The sequence below is a fragment of the Pipra filicauda genome, unplaced genomic scaffold (genome assembly GCF_003945595.2).
Source record: "Pipra filicauda isolate LSUMZ 115617 unplaced genomic scaffold, ASM394559v2 scaffold30_size5312502_pilon, whole genome shotgun sequence".
NCBI classification, from domain to species: Eukaryota; Metazoa; Chordata; class Aves; order Passeriformes; family Pipridae; genus Pipra; species Pipra filicauda.
In genome coordinates, this window is record NW_024104432.1 from 871,812 (window position 1) to 896,944 (window position 25,133).

The 25,133-nt window shown below is 40.2% G+C and overlaps 1 protein-coding gene and 1 long non-coding RNA gene across 5 annotated transcripts; one reads left to right on the forward strand and one right to left on the reverse strand.

The window, feature by feature from the left end:
- Positions 1-324: 324 nt before the first annotated feature.
- LOC113985320 lies at positions 325-12,477 on the reverse strand. Of its 4 annotated transcripts, XR_005564336.1 has the most exons (6): positions 7,273-12,477; positions 6,565-6,709; positions 5,767-5,813; positions 2,276-2,433; positions 1,805-1,902; positions 325-1,178 (listed from the first exon to the last, which is right to left on the reverse strand). It is a non-coding gene; the product is annotated as an uncharacterized LOC113985320 (long non-coding RNA). The 4 variants fall into 4 exon arrangements; XR_005564334.1 differs by having other exon boundaries at positions 325-1,902; positions 2,276-2,407; XR_005564333.1 differs by having other exon boundaries at positions 325-1,902.
- A 213-nt stretch (positions 12,478-12,690) lies between these two features.
- On the forward strand, positions 12,691-24,299 carry PGRMC2 (progesterone receptor membrane component 2). Its single transcript, XM_027715996.2, has 3 exons — positions 12,691-13,066; positions 21,688-21,843; positions 22,578-24,299. The coding sequence occupies exons 1-3, from the start codon at positions 12,739-12,741 to the stop codon at positions 22,673-22,675; spliced, it is 582 nt and encodes a 193-aa protein (XP_027571797.1). The 5' UTR covers positions 12,691-12,738; the 3' UTR covers positions 22,676-24,299.
- The last annotated feature ends 834 nt before the right edge of the window (positions 24,300-25,133 follow it).

A 25,133-nucleotide genomic window follows, 5' to 3' on the forward strand; every position in this document is an offset into this window, starting at 1 on the left:
AAATGTTCTTACTCATATGTGTTGTGATTATAGGGCATGTTCTCTGGAGGCTGATATGATTGGCATGGGAGCATAAGGAATGATGGCTAGTTCACTGCAGAAACTACCAGCATATAAAGCTGTGGTTTCCTGACTTACTACTGGGAAAGATACTGTCATTTGGAGCATGTAAAGATGACAGTAACTTAAACAGAGGTAAGCAGCATTTCCAAGAGCTAAACCACAACACAAAACCTCTACACATGACATGTTCAGAGCTCCAAACTACAGCAATGAAAATAAATAAATACTATGTGTACACAACATCATAATTACACCAATATCTTACAATGGCAAGAGAAATAGTTTTTAATAAATTCTTCTACAGTGCAACTTACAGCCAGAGTATTTCTTTGACAGAAGGCTGGACAGCAATAGGGATGTTGGGAGGAAGTGAAGCAGGAAGGTGGAGAAACAAAGGACTACATCCATTCCTGAGAAATCAAGTCTCTGCATACCAAAGATCCCTTGGTATATTCCTCAATCACACCCCACTAACTATTCCCTTCCACATTGTCCATGTCCAAAACAGAAAAATAAGTTGTCAATGTCTTATCATTCAATGAGATTGGATCCTCCTCGGAGTATGTGGGGCCGCCATATAAATAGTCTTCAGTAGTTTCTTTGCTTTAGGATTTTTGGTCAGTCCTGAGTTTCTGAGACCCATAACAGCATAAGAAAGTGCCTCTATAATGTCTGCCGCTAGGTAGCTGGACTCATTCCATCCCAAGTGCACTGAAATCACACACTGGACGGCAGATGTTTCTCTTGCAGGTAGAAGTCAAATACATAAATCACATTTTGCTTTAAGCATCCCCATATGTAGCAAATTGCTATGTATCATCAGACCTTAATTTAGTATATTTAATAAACTTTCGCTTGAAAGTAGTTTATGTTGACGAGCTTTTATGAAGCATCACTTTTTGCAAAATTCAACCCCAAAGGATGTTTTAAGTTCTCTTCTTGTATGCCTTTAGTACTTGCCTATAATGTAATGTGATTGCAGTTAAAATAGCACTGCTAGTAGAGATTACATTGGAATGGTTGTGAGCCCAAGCCTGTCTCTGGAGTAAATGATGTGAGTGCTTTGTATGAATTGAATAGTGGTGTGTTGCCAGGAGTTACTCCTCCACAGGAAACTGTATTAAAAATAACAGTCTTTCAGTACAATCTGGTCCCATTTGGAGAACACACATAACCTTTTAAGAGTGATAGTGGTAGAAGAATGCTAAAAACATAAGCTTTTAAAAGGTGACAGCGGTAGAAGAAACAGTAGTAGAAGAATGTTAAAGATGCTTCAGCTGTGCCAAGACTGATTTTGGAAAGTTCCCCAAAATGTATCAAGAGAAATAAAATGGCACTTCAACTTCTAAAAAGTAACTTCCGCATTCTCCCACAGTGCTAGCTTAGTAGAATTACAGCTCTACAAACTCAGACTTGCGTAATAGGAATTCTTGCTGAATTTGGGGTGTGCAATGTTAACACTAGTCGTGTATATTATTTATTGATTATTCCAATTTTTAGGGGTCTTGTACACATAAAAGTTTTATTAGCATCACTCTGTCAGTTAGAAGAACATTTTTACTAACTTTGTTAAGCACCAGTGGTATAGATGTAGTCATACCATAACAAAGCTGATTTACAGTCCCCAGTATGTGCTACACTTTTAAAAAGAATTCTTGTGTTCATATGACTGCATCTACTTCAGGATACCCTTTTCTACTTTAACTTATTTCCTGGTATGGAGGTACAAGTACGCTCTTACCTTGAGAAGAATCATCCCTCTTTTAGTTTATTCCGAGCCACAATCATACCCTTTTGCCAGGTCTGCTCCAAATTCCCAGCTCCATTTGTTTTCATACACTATACAGTTTGGAGGGAAAAAAACTCAGTGGCAATGCCAGCTTTCATAATCCCTGCTATTCTTCAGTTAAATCAGTTCCATAGGCTACTCTAGGATGCACCCAAAAAAATTGCTGTGCTAGCCTAGTAAAGACTGCAGTACAGGTGCAGGTGGAAACAAATAGCCAGGGTGGCCTGCACAATGTTAAGCAGTACTGCCACAGAAAGTTGCATTGCAGTCACTTACAATCCCTGGCCAGACAATGCTGCAGTGACAAAAGTAAGTTCACAAACTCTAATGAAATTTCAATGAAAATTAACAAAATCCCAACAAAAATTGTACATGACCCCAGCTGATTTTATATCGAAGACAGTAAAACCTGCATGCACTTACTGATGGATTCAGCCCTTTGACTTAGGAAATCTCAAAAATCACTGGGTTTACACTGCAATGTTCTGGTTTACAATCTTCACCTCTCATAACTACTGTCATGACAATTCAGCTTCAGAATGAAACGTCACAGATCTGTAACATGACACAGCAGCTGCATACTTAAAAGAAGAAACATGGTGGGAAGCACAGAATCAAATTCTTTTTCTTTCACAATATGGGCTCAAACCTAACCCAGCAATTTCAAGAATTATGTTTCTATTTATCATTACGACTCATTTTTTTCCATCTCATTAATTACATTTACACGAGCACGCTTGAGATTTCTACACAAATCATATTCTTGAACATTTCTGTACTTGCCTAAGGTGAAAAATATAATTTGAATTTGTGTCTTTCCCCTTCTTTCCCTCTGAGGAAAAAATTGTCAGTCTATTTACAGCTAATCAGACATAGACATGCTCTGACTTGAAACAGATTTGTCTAAGGACTATGCAGGGTTTATAGCTTATTAGGGTGGTAGGTTATCATTCCATGTGGTAGTAAATAGCTTGAAGAAATAATTTTGTCCCAGGAGAGGTCCTATCAGATATTTTCTGTTTGTACCACTCTAACTCTGCGCTGGTTCAGGCATAATTTATCCTGCTCAACTGACAGATAGCTGGCACAAACCCTGAATAAACACTGTAACGTATGCTCTGAGTGATTTGGTAAAAATGCAGTTGTGCTCACACCAATAACAGATCAAATTTTTACTGCCAGGAAATCCAGCATACACAGATTTTATATGACTTAATGCAGAATCACAGCCTTATATCGCTTCATTTTTTCTACATATGAATTGAGTTTTAATTACTTTATGATGGGCAAAAATAAAAAGTACAGGTTTGTTTGAAATCTCCCTGACAAATACTTGTGTCGAATGAGTCTATTGTACTATAATGGTTCTTCAAGTAGGGACAAACATGATCTACAGAGAGTACTAATGTCTCTTTCATAACACTAATGTGCATGATTTTGTACCTATATGGTCTGTACAGAAATTAACTCACGCAAGGCAAAAGAGGCGTAACATCCCTCTGTAAAATAGATGTTGAACTGGCAGTGTATCTGCACCACTGGAGATAAACTCATGTGTAACTTGGGTATTTTTGAGCTACTTTTCACCTCTTTGCACCCACTAACAGCATTGGAATAGAGAAAACAGGCTACTTGGATTTTCAACAGCTCATAGTCCTGCATAGGCTTTATGCTGTGTCTGAACTCTCATATGCACCTTGCTTTGTCTGCATAGTTCAATCTCTATTCAGCACAAATCAGTAGAAATACATGGTTGCTGTTACCATTGGAAAAAAAGTTTCAGCTCTAAAACTACTTCTGCAAGATTGCATTGGCCATAGATTTTAACAGGAAAGTTGCCAAAAACTTACTTGTGTTAAATTCAACCTCTCTTTCTGACTCTCTCCAGGCTGCTTCTAACATCCGCCCAGCTTTCAATTCTAACAAACTGATTTTTAAACTATAATATCGCATTGCTTCTTTGGAACATGGATTTCTCATTCAGTTTCAGCCTAGTCCTGATCATTATTCAGAATGAAAAGGAGAAGACAGGGGTACAGAGATAACATATGGACATGCACACACTAAGCCTGGTTTTCCAGTGTCTTGTGTTTTAGTCATATGCAGGCCTGCTAGGTGAGTGCAAAACAAAGGTCAAGGGCTCCTATTTTGATTTGTTAGTATTAATGACTTATTTGCAAAAAGGTTTTAATAACCAAAGATTTGCACAGTGTCTAGATTTGCCCCACGTGTTGATACGGTATCTAAAAACTTGACAGGAATGTGCTGAGGAAGGTGTGTATTTAACAGGAGGGCAAGCTTGAAAATACTTCAATCCCTTCCCACTCCACCTCCCTCTCCTTGCCAGTGCAAGTCTAGCACGGCAGGCATGATCCTGATCATATGATACAGGAGCAATCACGTGACTGAGCAGCTCTGTCATCTCAGTGTAGCCACTCCTGACATCTGAGTAATTATCTACCATGAGTTTGGTGATCTTTATATCCATCCCTTCTAAGGGGAGGGACTTAGGCACTGGAATGTTTTGCTTACACAGCATTTTGTTTTGTTTGGTGCTTTCTCTTCTGGCAGTTGAGAATAAAGGTTTGCATCTTTATAAGACATAAATAAAAGATGAATTGGAATGAGAGAAGTAGTTAGTATTACCCTTCATGAAAATATTCCCTGTAAAATATAAAAGATTGTGTTCACCTGTTCTAGAGTACTTCACAAACAATTCAACCTGTCTGATTAAGAGGTTTACAGCTGCTTCTTTATGTGAATTAGAAAGTACCTATTACATGCACAACAATTACATGCCTCTCATCACAGGATCTAGATTATTCCCAGAAGTCTTTTCTCACATAAGACTTGTCTACATAATCTAGCATAGGGAGTACTCCCCTAAAAATTTGGCCCATAATTCGTCCTCCCAAAAGTTTTAACACCTGCATTAACCAGAAGAAATATTACTCCAATCAGAATGTCTTGGGAGTTTTGTCACGCTGTGGTGGTTTGGGCTAGGCCTTCCTTGGTGACCAGTTTGTAACCAAGGAAGGGTCCAGATTTACCCAGTATTCCCTACGATTTTTACGTAAGCCAGATTATAAGAAGAGAGGAGGAGAGGCCTTCGCTCTCTTTCTTTCCGGCGGCTTGGAGGTGCAGGTCCCCTGCTGTTGAGTCTGTCGTGTTGGGGAGCGAGGCCTGGTTAGGCCTTGTCGACCTTGGGAGACAGAGGTTGCCGGCGATCGTTCCGGAGCGACTCTCAGTTGTCCCAGGGGAGTAGTGAGCTATTTTTCTTTGCTAACTTTTTAGTTGTTAGATATTGGGTCTTGGGATATCTATATATTTTATTTTAGTTTTGTTCCCTTTCCTTTCCTTCTTCCCTTTCCCTTGTGAAATTGTATATAAGTGTAAATATATTTATATATATCTCACTTTGGCTGTCTCTCTCTCTCGTTTCGGGGTTTTTTTTCTTAGTTTTTTTTCTCCCTCTTCTCCCTGAGGTTGGGGGGGGGACGACTTCTGGTGGTAAGGTTTGGAGACTTGGCAGGGAGCCAGCTTCAAACCATATCACATGCCTACATCAAAACTACTATATACCACTGTCAGGCACTGGTAAGAGGCTAGACAAATAGGAACCTTATTCAGAACCAGGGGCCATCGCTTGCAATGGGTTAGACGTTGTTAACATACTTGGGTAAACTTCATTTAACTTTTCCTGACATTATTTTAAGAAGCAAGTCCCAGACAATGTGGGAGCTGCAGAGAAAAATCAGCTACTGTTCTTAGCCACTGCTAAAGCAGAACATGCATTTGGAAGGCAAGACACCACTTCCTTAGTTTACACTAATTTGTGGCATACTTCGTTTTGCACCTTTACTTGAGAGGCTGAAAGTGAGTATTCTGACAATGTCTGGATCCTGTAAACTTACCCTAGGAGTTGTTTTGAGCTGACTCACACTTCTGGGAGCATTCATGCCTTTGATAAGAAATCAGGAAGACTAAAATTAGAAAGATTCAGATTAAACCATTTTAGGGAGCAGTTTATTGTTGATATATAGGGTGGCTTGTGCTAGAAAAATGCTTTGGAACCCCCATGTTTCTATGTTATGAGGCTTTATAGAGGCCTGTGGTGCTAATTCTTCAACAAGCTTTAGGTTAGGTGATCATAAATTTGTACAGTTGTATAGGCCAGAATAATTGTAAGGTTTGCATGGGGTAACGGTTGATTTCTTTTTCAAAATACATGTCAAATTATACATAAATCTTGGCATGTGCTTTTCTGTGAGCACAGGTATCTGATCTTACAGATTAGCTGCTTTACTCTTCTTTAAAACATTCTTGCATAATGGCCATCTTTATAACTAAGTGAACAACAAATGTCTAAATAAACAACTTCATTAATATTGGAAACATATGAAAGGAAATGTTTAAGAGCAAGGCCATCAAACCTGTCAGCTAACAAAAAAATGGTTTTAATTACCTAGTACAGTTTGGAAGACCAAATCTGAAGTGAAATCTGTGAAAATAAAGTCTACAAATGCACTGTCATAACTTTTATGTGTTAGGTTATTGCTCAGAGAGCTTGTCATTAGTCCTTATTGAATTTGTATCTGCACATAAACTTTAGACACCGGAAAGCATTTGTTGCCCTTCTAGCAAGTGCCTTCTTTCCTTTTTCCTCATGCCATTACATTGTCACAGTTTCTTATCCCTTGTTCCTGTTGTACCTGCAGCAAGTCTTGGAATTTGGTGTTCCTCTTCTGCATCTTCACAGCAATGTCATTGGGAGTGAGATGCATTTCTTTGCTATCTGTAGCAACGGCTTTGCTCAGCCTCCTAACTGGCCCTTCCATCCTCAGAGTACCCGCAAAACTAGAGAAAGAGAACACGTTAATCTGAGATTCCAAAGAAGAATGTTGTCTAGCTGCCTTCTGATAAAGGCCCTAGTTTACAAATTTTAACACAATGACTATACTGTCTGTCTAAGCAACAAAAAGGTGCTCTGTTCCAGTAGAGGAATTTCTTCAGCCAATGAAAAGATTTTTGTGTACTCTGGTGACAATACCACATATTGGTGAATGTGTTAATAACAGAAGAGATCCAGCAAAATTCACCTTATTAAACAAATTAACCAAAATCATGCTTGTGAAATAAGTCTGTAAGTATGATTTATTAGAAAGTGGCAAAGGCTACTGATGTGTTGCTGATGCATATGCTGCTACCTGATAAGCATAATCTGGCTGTATTCTGCAACTTCCTCCCCTTTTCTCATAAAAAATAGAAACACAAAGCAAAACCTAAAAAAACATGGACTTTGCCACAGAGGAATTCAGCAATTACTCCTTGCTATGACTGCTTGCCAAAGAGCAGGAGCTGCATGTGTACACAGTTTTCATACATCCCCCTCCATAAAAAAAAAAAAGAAAAAGACTTACAAGGACAGATTGATCTTTGGCGACATTGAATCCTGACAAACTTTGTCCAATGAAGAGGTCTAAAATCGGTAATCCAAGTCACGACAGCTGTATCGCAATCTGTATCCAGTTATGTGCAAACGATGCTGTTCTACAGATTATGACAACACACTAAAGAAAAGGCATCTAATGGTATGAATGGTGCCTATTTAAATACATAGGTCACTACTATGACACATTTACACTTGGCTGCGTATTTACCATTCTCCCCCTCGATAATTAGGTGGACTTTGGGATGGAAGAGCGGTAATAAACTTCTGCGTAAGCTTCCTAAATGGTTTTTGACCTTTACAGAAGCCAATCTCTCTAGGAAAAGCCAACACTGTAACAGATAAGGCTAAAAACTGTATATTGGCTTGAAACATTGGTTCCTTCGCTTGGATCCTGCAGGGGACATCTGTGAATTTGTTGCTTAAATCTCCTAGGATAGCTAGTGGCCATTTTTTAAATGAACCCAAAAACTGGGGCATGTTATCAAACCCAGAAGCAGATCTACTCCTCTGGTCAGCTACTATGAATCACTGGCTTGTCAAAACAGGGATTTGTTGGCCGTCTCTCTGAAGAGTAGTGTGGAACAGTCCATAAAAATATTGTGATTTAAGACTAAATGGAATAAAAAATACCTCATAGACTTAATGGAACTGAGATGGAAAGGCAGGTAAGCAGGACAAAAAGATACAGGAACTTGGACCTGTGACCAACTTCTCTTTGTGATCTTTAATGTACAGTTAATGCAGTTGACAACTGTATATCAACACTAACACAGTGAGAACAGCTGCTGAGGCAGACACCTGTGGACAACCTAGAAGATGATGAGTGTGGTGAACCAAGGAAAATACCAAAGGAATTTTTACATAAGTGATATCATGTTGCAAAACAATATGTACATGTAAACACAACAGCATTTCATAAAGATAATCCCAAGAGAGTTTAAATTAAAAAAAAAAGCATCCACTGAAATTGGGCTAAATCAATATTGTTTTAATACTAAAACTATCTATGTTAGTGATGTTTCCTATGGGGGAAGCAAACAAACAAACCTAGCTTTTTTTAAAACCAATACAAGGTTACTACTATTATTAAATTTGTGAAATTAAAACCACTGGAAAAGCTCTCACTGACTTAATGGAATTTAACTATACTAACTGCACAGATAAATATAATGTGGTTACTCAAGTGCTTGTTTTGCCAGTGTTGTAGTAAAATACACACAGTACAACTCTGCCCAGTATGCACAGGGGCGTACCTGTATGGTCAAGGACTGAGTTGGAATAATGGGTTGGAAATACTAAAATTATTTGCAGTTGGTTTAAGGACTTCAAATTATTATGCCCAAAGGCCTGCCTGGATACCTGCACTGCTGTTTCACTACAGTCTAATTACTGCAGTTCTCAAGTCACCATTGAAAACGAAGCCACACACATACAGCTAAAAATATCCCAAACAAGCTGTTTTGTTAAAAATCTGCCTGTGCAAATGCATTGGCATATGGGTTTTGAAGATGTATCTCTAGCATACAAGTCAGCGCTTGACAGATGCTCGGAGATTCCTGCTGGTCCCAGTGTGGACTAGAGACTTCTCTGTGAAACACTCCCTTAGACAGAGAACTTTACAAGGGATGAACAAAATCACACTGTTATGTTAGAGACAAGCTGAATCTACTTCTATGACATTATGACCAAGCACTTCAGACATCACACTGTTTCTAAAGACTAAGAAAAAACAGCAGACTTTGTACCAATGAAAAATCGAGCCCCATACCAGCCACTGTGAATATTAACTCTACCCTAGCCAAAACTAGCACAGTGGGTCAACATAAATTTTGCAAGATGACTGTTCATACTATATTTTGAATTCTGAATGAAATTTCTCAATAATTCAGCAGCCCTTCATTAAAAGACCCTGTGACGTGACATTAAAAAAAATTGTAGCATTTAAAATAAATATGAAATAAATATGTGTAGAGGAATACAGGCAGATACTATTTTGAAATAAGACATCAAGCACTGCACTGACTTCATCAGTAAGCATTTCCAAGCTGCATCATCTTAAAACACAATCATCAGTGCATCCCATACATTAAGCTGGGTTTAAAAATACCCAAAATCAATGGAGTGGATTGACTGTTCTGTTATTTCAAATTTACTCAGAAATCCCTACATTCCTTGACACACAGTCCACCTCCTAATCTATACTGAATGTAGCCCGTCCTTGTGCGATAAGAGATGTTTCTTCAGCTTCAAAATCCATAGAAAATAAGCCTCAGCCATGAGGTTTGTGTCAGAGTTAGATTTCTGCTTGTAAAGCTGTGCTCTCATTGTGCTTTTCCCTGAGTTGTCTTCTTTTCAAAGCCTGCAATAAGCAATGTTTGAAAATAAAAAGTGAACAATATAACTTTGAGTTGAGGCATTCATCTCCTAATGGAAAAGTTATCCAAAAGATGAAGTAAAAAAGATGAAATTGCATATGACTATAGTGATGAGCTATTAATTTTCAAGGTATTCTTCAAATTTTCTCAGGTAAAAAAACCCTATAAAACTAAATAATTACTCAGAAACAACCAAAACCATAACATCTGTAATTAGAAACTTGGTAATATTCTTTCGTACGTGTTTTTCCAGGGCTTACCAAGCTCTTTATGGGAAACTGTGATATGTAAACATTATTACTACTTTGTTTGCTCTTCAGATCAAATCTGTATGAATGAGGTGTGCATTGATTTCAGAATTTGGAAAATTCTGAGATATTCTTCCCACAGGTAACCCACAGTGTCTGATTTTCCTTTCACTCCTTTAATCATATTGCTGTAATTACCCCACTGACACTCACAATTATGTACATTAGCTATATGTGGGCTTCCCAATCATGGATCAGGATCTATGACAGCTGGCTAGATCAAAATAAGGCCTGTTCATACCTGAAGAACCACTAAGAAGTGCACATAAAGAACAGCAGAAGCAGCACAATAACACTAAGAGACTTCTGTAGACCCTTTATCAGTTGTGTGACTTTTGTCTTGGCAAACCAGAGACAGGTGAGAAAGAAACACTGGTCATAATGGAGAAACTGTTTTCTGGTATTTCTTTGGCAGGCGAAACTAAACAGCATAGCAACAAAATTTGACTGAAGTTGAAACTTGTCTACCCCTGATCAGGATGATGGGTTTGGAAATGGTCTAATCCAGGTATACTTAGTATTGGTATTACACTGTTTCTAATATATTTGTCTATTTTCTAGTGTTTAAATTCTTTCAAGTACAATTCTTCTAAATTTGATCTTTTAAATGACTTAATTTCCCTAGGGCAGGTTCCTGGAGCTCTTCTTGGTTTCCAGCTATTATGTCGGGATCAAAAATAGCCACTGTTTTGCTGTACTAGATCCAAGGCTCACAGAACTAAGTCAAGGTGTCCCAGCCAAGCTCAGGTACCAATATATTCTCTTAAGAAAGGATCCAGAACAGAAAAAGGAAGCTTAGAATGCTTAGAGTTGCCTGATTTCTGAAATTATTCCTGCCAGGATTTAGCACAATTTGGCACACCACCACATTCATGCAGTGGGAAACCACATGTTCTCAAAGAAACGTGAAGAATGTATGAATTTAGAGATAAGATCTTAGTAGGAAGACAGGTAAAAGTATTTCACATCTCTTACTATTTGTTTGTGTTTTCTGAACCCGTCTTTGAAATACAAAGGAATTTAAGAGAACACATGAAGATGATGGGGGAAAATCTAAATTAAACTCATGAGGGGAGGAAATATTTTTCTGACCTGCACCATAGCTGTGCACAGACAATCCAAACGTGTTATGATTCTGTAATAAAAACTATTGTTAACCACAATCAAGCTGCGACTTGTTGAGATAAAAGCACTTTCTTAATAGCGTTTACTTATACATATATTAAATAGAGCCTACTTGGATAAGGAGAATAGTAGTAGTAGTTTAATTGCAGGTCTTTAACTGGGAAGAACTTTATCCTGTTTCATCACAGAAGTAGTCATTACTGAACCGGCTCAGAGGGCAGAAGATTAAACACCTAATCATTACACAGGATGTTGAAAACCCAAGGCTTTACGTAAATGCCAAGTATCATGTTATTTTCCACTGGGTTGAGTTTCTTGCACTGTCTTCCCAGTTTTCTGGTGAAAACATTTGTTTTCCAACTTTTGTAAGCGAGTTATATGATTGTGAATTACTCCTACGGCTGGTATAAGGCAGGGATGCTTCAGCACCAAGCAGTTACATGGAATAACAGCGTTTCTCAAGTCCGAAGTACTTCTTGTACCACATTCCAGCCACAGGGAGAGTTGCTGAGCCAGGCTTATATTCCCTGGCCCAGTTACATATTCATAGAGTGGCTCTTCCGAATCATCCCATGAGACAGTCAGTGCTGCTTTGGGAACACAAAGTGAGAGGCACAGAAGGGCTACATTCTGCCCCGGTCTTTGTGTTCTACGTGTCATCCTATTGAGACGACCTACACAAACCCTCTCTCTCCGTGAAAATAATAAAACCTTTAAGAAGTCTTTCTCCTCACATTACTGAGTAAACTCACTACCGAGCATCAGTTGTACTTAAAAAGGTATACGAGAGCCACCTATGTGCTATCACTGCTACATTTCATAGCACGAGGGGTAATCCTACTAGATCAGCCTTCTGTTACGAATCACTCCGCTTTCTAACAGCAGAAAATGAAAAGTGTGCATTTACCCTAAGTAGCGAAGTGCAGCCCCCCAGCGCCACCTCCAAAGGCTTCCCTCCCTTCCAAGACCAGCCCCGTGCCACCCGAGTGGGCAGCGCCGCGGTCTCAGAGCCCTGCGTAGACGTGTCGCTCACTCAGCAGCCGCCCTGCGGGCGCTGTACGACGTGGCTGTACCGCGGTGGCCAAACACTGCCGGCCTTTAACCCTTTCTTTCCCCGGTGCCGGCGGGGGCTGGCGCCTCCCGCGACTCACCCCGCGGGTCTAACGCGGTGCCCTCAGAGGCGGAGGGACTCAGCCTTCCGCCCTCAGCCCCCTCAACCCTCAGTCCTCACCCTTCACCCCTCAGTCCCCTCACGCCTCGCCCGGAGGTTCCCGCCCGCTGCCGTGAGGCGACCCCGCACGAGACGCACCCCCAACCCGCCACCACGCTCTCGCCAACACCACTCGGGCGAGCGGCCGCGCGGAGGCGGAAAGAGAATGCGGGACTTGCTGCGCGCGCACGCGCGCTGGAGGCTGCGGCACCTCTCGCGCGAGCGGAGCGCGCACGCGCGCCGTTGAGGCCCGTCGCGGGGCTGGCCCGCGCCCCGATTCGCCGGCGGGGCGCGAGCCGGGGTGGGGGCCGGGCCGCTTTAGACCGGCAGCCAATGGGAAGCGGGCGGGACGGCGGGTAGGGGGGCGTGTCCGGCAGCGGGCGTGTCCCGGGCGGGCGCGCGCTGTCCGGGCAGCGATGGCGGACGATGGGCAGGGGCGGCTCAGGACTGAAGGCGGCCGGGGTGGCGGCGCGGCTGCGGCGGGCGGCCAGATGCTGCTGAGCATTGGGCTGCTGGCGCTAGCGCTGCTGGCGGCCTACCGGCTGTACCTGCGCTGGGGGACACGAAGCGGGCCGGGAGGCTCGGCCCGGAGGGGCGAGGCCGCCCCGCTGCCGCGCATGAAGCGCCGGGATTTCTCCCTGGAGCAGCTGCGCGAGTTCGACGGCGCCCGCAACCCTCGCATCCTCTTGGCTGTCAACGGCAAAGTCTTCGACGTGACCAAAGGCAGCAAGTTCTACGGGCCCGGTGAGACGGCGGGGGGGCGGGGGGCAATCCCGGCCTGGCCGCCTGGGACCCACCGGCGGTGTTAGATTGGTGATGCACACCGGGTCTGGGTTCTCGTCAAGCATCCGTCATTTTTCCAGGTGCCTTGATTTGGATGTGCGATGTTTAATGCTATTTTTTTTTCCTTTTGTCTTTTCTAGTAGGTTTCCCCAGTGCAGCTGAGCAATGCTTTCTTCTAGCGCTTACGGCTTAGGAGAGAAAAACAACCAGCTGGTTATTTATTTATGCCATATTGAGGATGAATTTTAATCAGGATAGAGGCAGGGCAGGGAGAGCTCAGGGACTGCTATGTTGCTGCTGCCATTGGGAAGAGTGCAGAAATCAACCCGATCTCTTAAACAGAAAGACAGACGATACTCCTCTTTGGAGAGGAAATGTGTATTTTGAAGGTTCAGAAAAGTAAGCTTCAAAGGCAATGTTACGTTTTCATACCCACATTGTAGCTTGTGAAACTGCAGCATGTTGTCTCGTAACAAACTGTTCTTAATAATGAGGTGGGTAAACTCACCAGTGAGCACTATGTTCTCATCTGATGCCAAAGGAAATGAGGGTTATGACTGATGATAATTTTCTTCCTTAAACAATGGTGGTTTGGAAAACTTGATTTATTCAAACTATGCCGGAGTTTTCATAGTAGGCATGGGAAGCGTCTTTGTAGGAAGGGTGGAGGGGAGAGAGGATAACTTCCCTCTCCCCCAGGAAATAGTTCAAGTTAAGTAATCATTATTATTATTATTTAATAATCGAGGTCAAAAAACGTAAAGCACAGCACTGTCATGTTACAAGTCTTTGGTTCTTAGTTGGGAAAGGACAAGCAGTTGTATGGTTGAACTGGGCTAGAATTTTGTAACTCTGGTTATCCTCGAAGTTTGTGACACCAGTTGCACAAACTGAAGCTGCTGTAATTGAATCAAAATGCTCAGGGTAATTTTATGTCTCATTGCTGGAGTGTGGCAAGGGAAATGCAAAGCGTACCAACAAAGCATGACCAGATTTTAACAGAAGAAAGAGCTGAGGGCACTGGCTTTGCTGATATTTCAGGCTTTGACCGTGGTATTTTGTTGAGGTACTGATGTGAAATAGAGCGTCAGCTTTGAAGACAGCAGAAAGCATTGGCTGAGGGCTCACTGTCAATTTTAAGTATATCTGGAGTGCTGGGTTAATGTTGAATAATGTGGCTGTCTCAGGTGGCTTCTGATGCCATGAAAATAAGGTCTGGTTTTTCTCCTTCAGTGTAGTTTGGATGCAAAGGTGTTTCTCATTTTTCTACTTACAGCAGAAAGTTAAAAAATGCACAAAATTGTCATTAGTCTAGATTTTTGTCCAACAGTTGAGATTCCATTAAAGTTCCCACCAAACTTCTGACTTTACTCAAAACTCTCATGGTTTTAAGTCACATCCAGTGAATCCTGTTATACTTTGGCCTGTTTCATTGAAGAGCCCTTTACATACATACAGTTAACGTATTTTTAGATATTGATAGACTGTTGAAGTCATCCTTTCAAACAACCATGACTGAAAACTTCACCTTCTTGAACATTTAATCGAAATGTTTTTCAGATTTTTTTAGCTTTTCTCATGTTGTCTTCTTTAAGCCTTACACAGTTTATCTCATCAGTATTCCCTTAGTCTTTGGTATGTCTAAGGCTTTTTAGCTAAGAGCAAGAGAAGGTTACATTGCACATTGACCTGTCTGTGCCTCCAAAACCCACTTTGTTTACACTGTACTCTTAATTTAAAACTTTACTTGCAAGTTCTTTTCTGAAATGCTGCTCTGTCCTGCAAAGATGCCCTTTGTTTCAACACCTCATTTAGGTGTATGAAATGCCACCTCTGCTTGTGCTCAAATGAGTAAGTGACCTAGAATGCTTTGATTGGTTATTAATTTTAATTAATTGCCTTTTCCTTAATCACACACAAACTTTGAAAGAAATAAAGTAGGCAATTAGTGGTTAACTATTAAAAATATCACATAACCAGGCTTTCAGAGAAGCTGTTTTGGGATGATTTCCCATCTGTAATCACATCTCATGACTTAGGGTCTAACGATAGTACCTTTTGTGTATGCTGTCTTGATTTTGTACCTTTATAACAAGACACAGTATCTACTATTTCATTTATTGCAACATTTAATTTCATGTTTGTTTTTATCAAGATTTCTGGTTGTATATTTGTCAATAGAAGGGCATTGTAAGATTTAAAGTACTTTATGTCAGCAAGTCTTAATATTTAGCATTTAAATTGGCATACCAAGGTAATGCTGTAAACAGGTTTTGATTAACTTAGCAAATACTTTGTGCGTTTATGAAAAATATATGTCTTTGAGCATGACAAAGCAAGATTATATGCAATCCTGTGTATGCACCTGTTCACGTCACTTCTTGGTACTTAATGTTTCGTGATCTTAAAAAAATCAATTTCCTGACTTCCCTTTGCTGCAGTACATTGTCACTGTCAGCTCATTTCTCATCCCACTCTTGTCTTTCAAGTTGTCATGAAGATTTCTGATTTTCCAAGTTTGCCAGGAGGAAAAGATAAGATAGTAGTTGTTCCTTCCTATAAAAATAATCCAGTGCTGTTAGACTTCCTTTGGAGTTGAGTGCTGTGAACTTCATTGTGTCTCTATTGACCACATGATAACAGTGCTTTTCCATACATCCTTTACGAGGGTACGGTTAGAGTGAAATGTTGCAGGAGGGACATTATATATGATGTATTTGGACAATTCTGCTAAGGGTGACCTTATCTTAAGAACACAACAGGCTGAGGGCTTACAGATAAGTATGGAGGATAAGACTGGGGGAAAGAAATGCTTTCTCTAAGGTGTGTGTCTTCTCTGCATTTTTGATGTTTGTCAGCTCTTTGGTGTCTATGTAATGAGATGTCTCTCCCCCTGGGATTCAGCTTTTCAGAGAAACAGCATTTCTGGATAAAATGGGTTCCAACCAGAAGCAGTAAAACTAAAAGGTGTATACATGCTATTGGTCAGAGATTGTTTCCATACTTCTGGTTAAAGGGAGTACTGCCTTTGCCACCAGGATGGAGGGGTTGTTCTGAGCCTTCAGGCCATGTTCATGGAGAGCAGTGGCCAGTAAAGTGCTTTTGAGCAGGAAAATCAGTACTCGTCTCCTCCTCTGCTTCTGCTCCTTGTGTCTGTCAGCATTTTCCTTATCTTTTTTAAATTTCTTTTTCCTTTTTTCATAACATCAATATGTTCCTTAAAACTAGAATAACTGTGTTTAATAAAAGGTCTCTGTAAATTCCTAGTTCCTGTTTAAACCAGTCATGTCCCAGTCACAGAATCGATTGGGTTGGAAAAAACCTCTGAGATCATTGAGTCACCTGAGGTTTGAGGGGCCTAATCAAGCAGGTATGCTAAGAGCAAGATATATTAGGTTGTGATAGTGACATCATTGTTAGTGACATCTGGATGTTAAATCCAGTACACAGCAGCATCACTTTCATTTAATCAAAACATCTGGCCAGCATTGCTTGTCTTATTATGAGATAAACTAGTGGCCAGAGCATTTGTCACTAACGCAAGATGTAGAATCTAGGTCCTTCTCAAGAATGGAACTATCTTCCAGGAATCTCTCGACTGCTCAACTACAAGCTCTCTTTGCAGTGCTTGTTGTCTCCCCATAAGTGGATTCTTGCACTTTTTTTTCCTAGAGAGTTAAAAAGGAAATAAGTGAGAGTGAGGCCCTCTGGCCTTATGCCTGAGGAGTCAGGTTTAGACCTCTGTTTCTAAGCAGTTTCCATCTCAGCTTGTAGACTTTGTGGATTGGTCTCCTAAGAACACATACTTTTCATGCAAATTGTAACTTAAAATTAACCCACATCTTTCCTTTCGTGTAAATCTGGAGCAGTAAAGTATGTCACCTTGAATTCCCAGTGATAAATGTTATTAGAAAGCTTCTGCTTTCAAGCTGCGTCTCAAAATGGCTTTGTCTAATTTGTAGCTTTTTCATTCCCTCATGAAAGATGCAACACCGAACAAACACATGTCAGGATTCAGATGGAAAATGTGGAACAGCCAGTGGAGTTTTTGCTTTGAGCTGGAGTGGAAAAAGTAGGCAAAGTGATGGAATAATGCAGTTGTTAATAATTTTGTCTGCAGATGAACAAATGTCGTCCGTGAATATCTAAGCTTCAGACAAAACTGGGGTTTATTTCCAGTGGCTGCATGGAGTCAACAGATGCAAAGAACATCTGGTACACTTTGCATATTTGGTGATTGCACTTCCTACTTGAAGAAACCAAAGCTGCTGGTTTAAAACGGAACCTTGTTAACCTGTGTGGCTTCTTCAGAGAAATCACATGATGGGCCTTGTGAAAATGAATACAATTTTTAGATTACATATCACTTCATTAGATATAAAGTCCACGTGGCTGTCTGTGGTGTGATCCCTGCACTGCCCCTTGGAACAATCCAAAGTTCAGTGTACAGTGTTCAGTTCTTTACTAGTCTTGTAGCAATGGTCTGGGATGTTCCACAAAGCGGTACAGAACTGAAATAAATGGTCAGGTAGCCTCTTTGGTAACCAAGAATATCTACTCCAAAGTTGAATATGAGTATAGGTTTTGCTGGGGGAACTATTGGCCAGACTGGCTGAAAATTGAAATGCATGCTATTCCAAGATCCAGTTTAGCCTGTTTTGGAGGAAGTGACTCGAAGCAGTGTTTCCAAATAAAAACTTCATACTTCAAAATTTTTACTACAGTGCTTTAGCCTAAATATATTCTTCCTTGCCTGCTGTTGTCTTAAAGTGTCTGCAAAGAGAAATTAAATCTTCATCTGAGAACCAAAACAGGGCTAGGAAGTGCAGAAATCCTGAGTGCAGGAATTGCAAAGGTATTTTTACTGTCTGAAGGGATTTTGATTTTACCAGTTGTGAATTATTTATTGTGAATAAAGACAAATATCAGGCTGGAACACAATGTCAAGTTCATCAAGGCTGCCAGATTCTTAATTGGATTCTAAAAGGAAGTGAGGATCTGCAGGTGGTGGGTACCAATGTTTTGCATGTGTTGTAGCTTAGGGAAGGGTGTACTTTATACAAGGTGGAGTTGTAAGGTAGATGAGGACTTTATACAGGGGAAAATGCAGTGTATGAACATGGTGGTAAAGATGTGGAGTTATGTAGGCAAATATGTGGTCTGGATAATTGGTCTCAGGGCTAAAATAAACAAAGGCTCTGAACAGAGTGCTTTAATATTGAAAGCCATGATGGAAAGAAAAGCATTCTTCAAGGAACAGCATTTTCCTTCTTGTAAGGCTCATAGCACCATGTAGCCAAGTAACATGTAGCAGACGTATTTTAATTCGTTTTGACACTTCCCTGACTTCCACTGTTGTGAGATGCCAAATAGGAGTGGGAGAGAAATTTTTTAAAGTCATAGTTGACTATGAAATAGCTAATTTGGGGATACAGCAAAAGAAAACTGAGATTTTGTGATAGGGTCTCGAAAAATCACTTTGGTTTACATTCCTATGCTACAAGCCTCTATTTTTGCCCTCTCTTCAGTGTGTCTGTCATGTCATGCTGCAATCAATTATTTACAGCAGGAGCCAGTCTAAATAGGTGGGCAGACAAAAGGAAAGGACTGTGGGTAGGGCTTGCAGAGTAAATTGCATCTGGTCATGAAAAAACTCTGTGGGAGCATGTCTAGGATTGCACTAATGTCTCTAACTCAGAATCATGTTCCTGAAGGATATTTTCTCCCTGGGGTTCTCTGTGCTGGCACCTTCCTAGGTGCTTCTCCAAATGCAATGAAATCTGATATGCAAAATACCTTTTTAAGACTGTTGCACTGGTATTTTATATAAAAGTGAATAATAGACATGGGCTAATAGCAGAACCCCAGACCTCTTTGTTCTATATTAATATAAAATACTGTACTTAAACCCCGTGTAGAAGTACCTGAATGGAAGCTTTAGATGTTGAAGTAGATTGCTCATACCGAGTACTCTAAACTTCGCTTTAGCAACCGTGCAACTAAGGTGAAGCCAAGCTTGCACCATTTTTTAATAATCATAATTCAGTATTTTAATAATCATAATGCAATATTTACCTTTTAGTAAAGGATGGGACACATTTCTAAGTTACATTTACAGAACTGGAATTTGAGATGCTGTCTACTGAATCCAAAGGCTGATTTTTACAAGTTAGCATTCCATTGAGTGCTTGGACATGGCTCGATGGTTTCTCTGTGACTTCTGAATACTTCTGTAGTAACAATCTGGAATGTTTAGATTCAGTTTCAGAAAAGAAAAAAAAATTGGTGTAATAGCATATGAGATATTTAAAAGATATTAAAAGATATTGGCAGAAATTTTGCCTCCATTAATCTTAATGCAAGCTGATACATTCTAAAAGCTTTCATGCTTTCAGTTAAGTGTATTACTGAGATATAAGGGTGTTCAGTGCTGATAAATATGATACTGATAAATATGTCATTCTCTTTTTAATAGAAATAATTGTAATCAAGCTGGTTGACCAAGAGGTGGCATCTCAGCAGGTGCTGTAAAACTCCACAAACCACTAAATGCAGGGTTGAAGAGAAGGGTAGCAGTGTGCTACTCTCTGGTTAGTCAGAATTTAGATAACACATTATCCAAAGATTTACTGACTGTGGTGTTTGTAAGAGCTGTTTATAGCTCCAGTTCTTCATGCAGAACATAAAAAACTAGATCACTTGAATGATTGCTATTTTGAGTGAAGCAAGACTTCTTGTTTGAAGAAACTGTTGTGTTACAGATGATAGGCATCACTGCGTCTTAGCCTGTTCTGTGGGAAGTGACTGAGTATGCAAAATGCATTTGTACAGGGTTGATGTCAGTCTCTAAATCCTGTTTTGCAAATAAACATCTAATTCAGGATGCCAATAGGAAAGATAGAGTTCACTAGCCCTCTTGCCTTTTTTTCTCTTTAGTACTCTAAATGTAGTTTCTGATCCCAAAGGTAGTTTTTGTGAATGTCATTCCTGGAGCTAAATATCTAAAAGGATGAGCACATCATGCTGTTGATCATTATGATTGTCTCTTATGGCCAGATTGGTACAGTGCAAACTTTCAGTTGATAGTTCATTCTCCAATACCTCCTTTTTGTGGAATTTTGCTTTTAAATCAGTTGGTTTATTTCCAGAGAGACAAGGGAATTGTCTTTGGCACACAAGACACCCTTCTGTTCTCAGGTCTGACTGTAAGCAGCTTACAATGCCAAGCACTCCGGGGTGGAGAGACGACACCAGTTCTGGTGAGGACATAGTTTCTTCTAATCCATATGGTACTCGGGTTCCTTGCCTCAGGAATTCTTCCTGCTGCATTCAGCCTCTGTCTGAACCCCGAAGTCAATGCCCTGCAAGAGCAGATAGGTGTGGTGGCTGGAGCAAGCGGCCTGGGAGGAAACCAGCCTCTTGGATTGATTTCCCGTGGCTCGTCCTGGTGCAGAAGAGGTCTGAGGTGCTCCAGCAGGCAATAGAGGGGGTGAAGGACAGTGTGTTGCCACTTGCTTGTGTTCATTCTTGCCCGTGGGTGCTGCCTTCAGGCTGACGGCCACTGTCGAGAGGTAAGCCAGAGAAGGGTCCTGGCCTATTTATCGTCAAGTAGCAACCACTCTGTAGCAAGCCTTGGGCATCTCCCTGGTGCTCAGCTGCTGCAGTTAGTGCAGAAAACTTTAAAGTGGGTGGGGTTTTTTGGTTTGCTTTTTGGTTGTGGGGTTTTTTTTGTTTGTTTGTTTGAACTGATCTGAATTAAGGTATTTGGTTTTAGGTCAAGAAAATTTAACATATGCTTAAAGTCTTTTCCATTAATTAAAATTTGGGAAAGCCAGTTACCAACCTTATCCTGAAAGTTGTTAGTTTGCAAATCATCCAGTTCTCTTAGTAATAATATATATTTTAGTCATTGCTCGAAATTTTATTGGCATATTTGTGCTGCTTTGCATTAGTCAAAAAGTACAGAGGAAGTAGTTGCTTTATATTCTTAACGTGACAATTTGTGCTGTTTTCAAGAGCAGTACAGGATAGGGATATGGAGGATCTGCTGCCCAAAGTAAGTGAGGAGATTTCCACAGAAGTAAGAAATGTCCCAAAAGATGTAGAAAGTTCTTGTGGTTCTATAAGTGAAGTGAAATTATTAACTAGCAGTCTTAAGTTATATTTATTTATAATAATGACTTTCTAATTAAGATGTCTATAGAGTTTGGTTCTGCTAATGCCTGACTTGTAAATACCCAATGTTTTGTTTAATAGAAGTAAGTGCATTTCTTTTGAATTCCAGCCTCTGGTCCCTTTGGAATTTGCATCCACTGACGTGCATCAACTGACAGGGATTTTTCCAGATATCCCTTCAAAGTTATTTTCCTGGTTCTGCTTCTCTCAGCAGACTTTATCTCCCAGTGACATTAAAGATTGAATTGCAGTGCTTTTGAATGTCGAACAGCCGTGGCATTGAAACTGCTGCTGTTCCAGTCACTGCAGAATTTTAATTTATGGCTTGGGCAGACAATGTAAAGAACAGAGATTTGGTTACCATAAACAAAGACTTGAAGGCATCAATTTTGTCTTTTTGTTTTCAGAGGGTCCATATGGAATATTTGCTGGCAGAGATGCCTCCAGGGGACTAGCAACTTTCTGTCTAGATAAAGATGCACTCAGAGATGAATACGATGACCTATCGGACTTAAATGCTGTACAGATGGAAAGTGTAAGAGAGTGGGAAATGCAATTTAAAGGTAAATTCTCAAATTAGCAGCACGTCTTTAGCTTAAGGAAATGCTTTTAATAAAAATGACTGATTTGGGCTTGGGAAGCTTTTAAAGAGATGTTGACAATAATATCATTAATGCAATGTAACTTCGTTAAGAAAAGACCAGGGAATTCAGGCCTTTCTTCCGTAGAGAGCCTTTCACTATATCTTACTAAATCTCTTTCAACTTTTTAGTTTTATACAAGAAAACTGTTCTCTTAGCTCTTCAGAACAGAATTTCACTCTCAAATCTCATCAGCTTAGCTGATGGAACTCCCGCTTGCAGGTTGTTGGCTTTGGGTGCCATGGAATTATAATTAGGACTAAAGACTGTTTTAGCATAAAGGGTTGAACAAGTTTGTCTTGAAATAATTTCTGACAAATATGCCTCAGGAGGGAGGAAGAGTCATTTTTCACACTGACTGAAATCAAAACAGGCTGAGGGACTGAAGAGCAGCAATTTCAGCCCTTGAGTGACAAAGCTTTGCCTGATCAGCTGCGGGAGAACAGAAACAAAGTACTCACAGTTAGAGAAAGAAGGGAGCAGCAGTAGTAGAAAGAATGGTTTGGGAGGCTGAGCTTGCTGCTAAATTACCACCAATTCCAGTGATTCAGTTTAAGAACTGTAGTGTGTAAGAGAAAAAGTGAATTTGCAGTAGTCCATGCTAACAAGCAAATGCAGCTGTATTTGATTGTAATGGAATCATAACTCTCTTTCAGAAAAATATGACTACGTAGGTAGACTCCTAAAACCAGGGGAAGAACCATCAGAATACACAGATGAGGAAGATACCAAGGATCACACTAAACAGGAATGAACTTTGTAAACAACCAAAGTCAGGGGCCTTCGGAACTGCAACCTCTTATCCCCATCACAGAATGTCCTGCATCTTTGGGTACAGTTCATCTGCTGCGAAAAACATTCAACAGGTTTTGTACAAGGATATACTCACAAGTGAAGATTTGAATACTAGACATTCTTTGTGCTGCCAAATTTTTTGTTGCAGTTTATTTGTAATGTCTGGTTAGGCTTCGTTAGGGAAGAGGGGCCAGGGATTTAAAGGCAAAAATGCTATTCCTTTTTATCAGTAAGCTGAAGCCTTCAAGTAGTATATCTTACAAGTTCTCTAAAAGATGTGAGTCTTCAAGCTCAGAGGAAGGTTTGAATCTTGTTTCGTGTGTTTCTCCTCTAGCATTAAAGATGTACTCATGCACATCAGCAGCAGTAGGTTAGACTACTGAAGCTGGTGCTAAAATGTGAATTTCCAATTTTGTTTTGTATGTGGGCGTTAGTGGCCTCAGCAGAATACTTCAGTTCTCTAAGAGAAGTCCATGTAGATTAGGATGGGGATAAAGTTCATCCTTTTCTCAGAAGGATTGGATAAAACCATTTCCTCTGCAACAACTATTATCTGAAGCCTGCCTCTCCCCCCTTTTCCCATCCTCTAAATCAAATCAAATATTAATTGTGCCTTATTTCGCTTACATAGACTTGAATTGTTTTAAGGGACAGCCCCCAAATTGCGGTTTCATAGTCACTACAAGCAGCATTGAGACTGAAGTTGGAATGTTCTGTTGACTGGAAAGCCTTGATGTCATTCTGTGTATAGAATGTAAAAGAGGAATACTCAGTGTTACTGCCATATGTTAATACTACATATACTTAAATTAGCATTGTGATGGCCAAATGCATACTCCCATGCTTCTTTTTAATGAATTACAAACACACAAAAAAGTCACCCTTCCTCCTTTTCCAGAAGCTGCCTAACTTTTGGGAGCATAGCCTTCACACCCCTGTAGAATGAAGGGGCGTTGCGCGCGTGTGTCTGTGTGTGTGTCTGTCTGAATGCAAGATGTGGGAGGGATTGTTTCTGCAGATATTGTAAATACAAGTACCATTTTAATAAAGCATGTACAATACCACATGTGCTGTCAGACTTTATATAGTAGCTGTTAAGCAGAGCTGGAAATGATGAAATACAAAGGGGAAGAAGTCTTGGATATGTGAAGCATCCATCACTATTAATACTGCTCTTTGTCTAGTTGTTTTCCCTTTCAAGTCCCAGCTGTTGAGGAATCTTGAGGACTTACTCAGGTAAGCTGTATTTAAGAGAGTAAACCTATGCCAATGCATTTATGGTGGGGAAAAAGAAGTAATGTAAATAAAGCATTTTAGAAACTCAGTGTAATGTACAGTACAAGGAATATGTCTCATGGCATTAATAGGACAAGAACAGCAGCTTTGTGGCTTATGTCTGTGTACCTCTGCAGATGTCACCTGTAATAAGTCTACAGTAACAATTTATATATATACACATTCTGTGGAACTGTAAACTGTGAAATTCCAGAGTTGACTACTTTTTTATTCCTATTTGACTGAAAGAGATTTATATTGATGTAAATGAAACAAATAAACAAAAACTCCTCTGTTGAATCGTGTAACTCAAGTGTCCTAGAAGGCAGATTGAATGCTGTTGCTTGCATATCCAGCCTTGGAACAGAATAGTTTTTGCATGGAAGAAGTAACAGAAGTAGAGCTCTTTCTCCATAAATTTATGGCTGCAGCGTCCTGTTCAGGCTGGACAATTCTGAGAGGTGTGAATTCAGTAAGCACTGGCTTCTGCTTGGGTCACATCGTTATAAGCTGAGCAATAGTACAATATCCAGGCTTGGATTGAGTGTCTGCTAATCATCTAACTCTGCTGAAATGCTGGGCATGCTGCTGTAACTAACCATGGAAATATGTGGTTTAGATGGAACAGTGGAAGCTAGCAATATAAATAAAAGCTTCCTTCCATAGGACAGGGGCTAGGAGTAATGAAACACCAGTTCTATATCTGGATGCTTCACTAGAAAGTTGTTTTCTTTTAACTAAATCTCACTATAAAAGGTTTTTACCCTACAATTACAGTATGCCTTTCACTTTTAGCTGTTGCATTTCATCATGGCATCCAGATTGTCTACTTGTGGAGCAGTAAAAGGCAGCTTACCCAACTATCTCATAGGACAATCAGATAAATACTTTTTTCTGCATTGTTTTTGGTAAAATACACATGAAAATACACATACATGTTACAGCTTCTACCATACAAAGTCATGACTGGAGGTTCTTAACACTCAGTTTCTCTGCTCTTCACTCATTACAGCCATTAGTATTGCTACATCTGGCATAGCATTAGCTGTTCATCATGCTTATATCTGCTTGATGTACTAGCTTCCTACTAGAGAAAGAAAGGTAGTTACATGCCCTTCTGCTGTTTTTTAAAAAATGTTGTA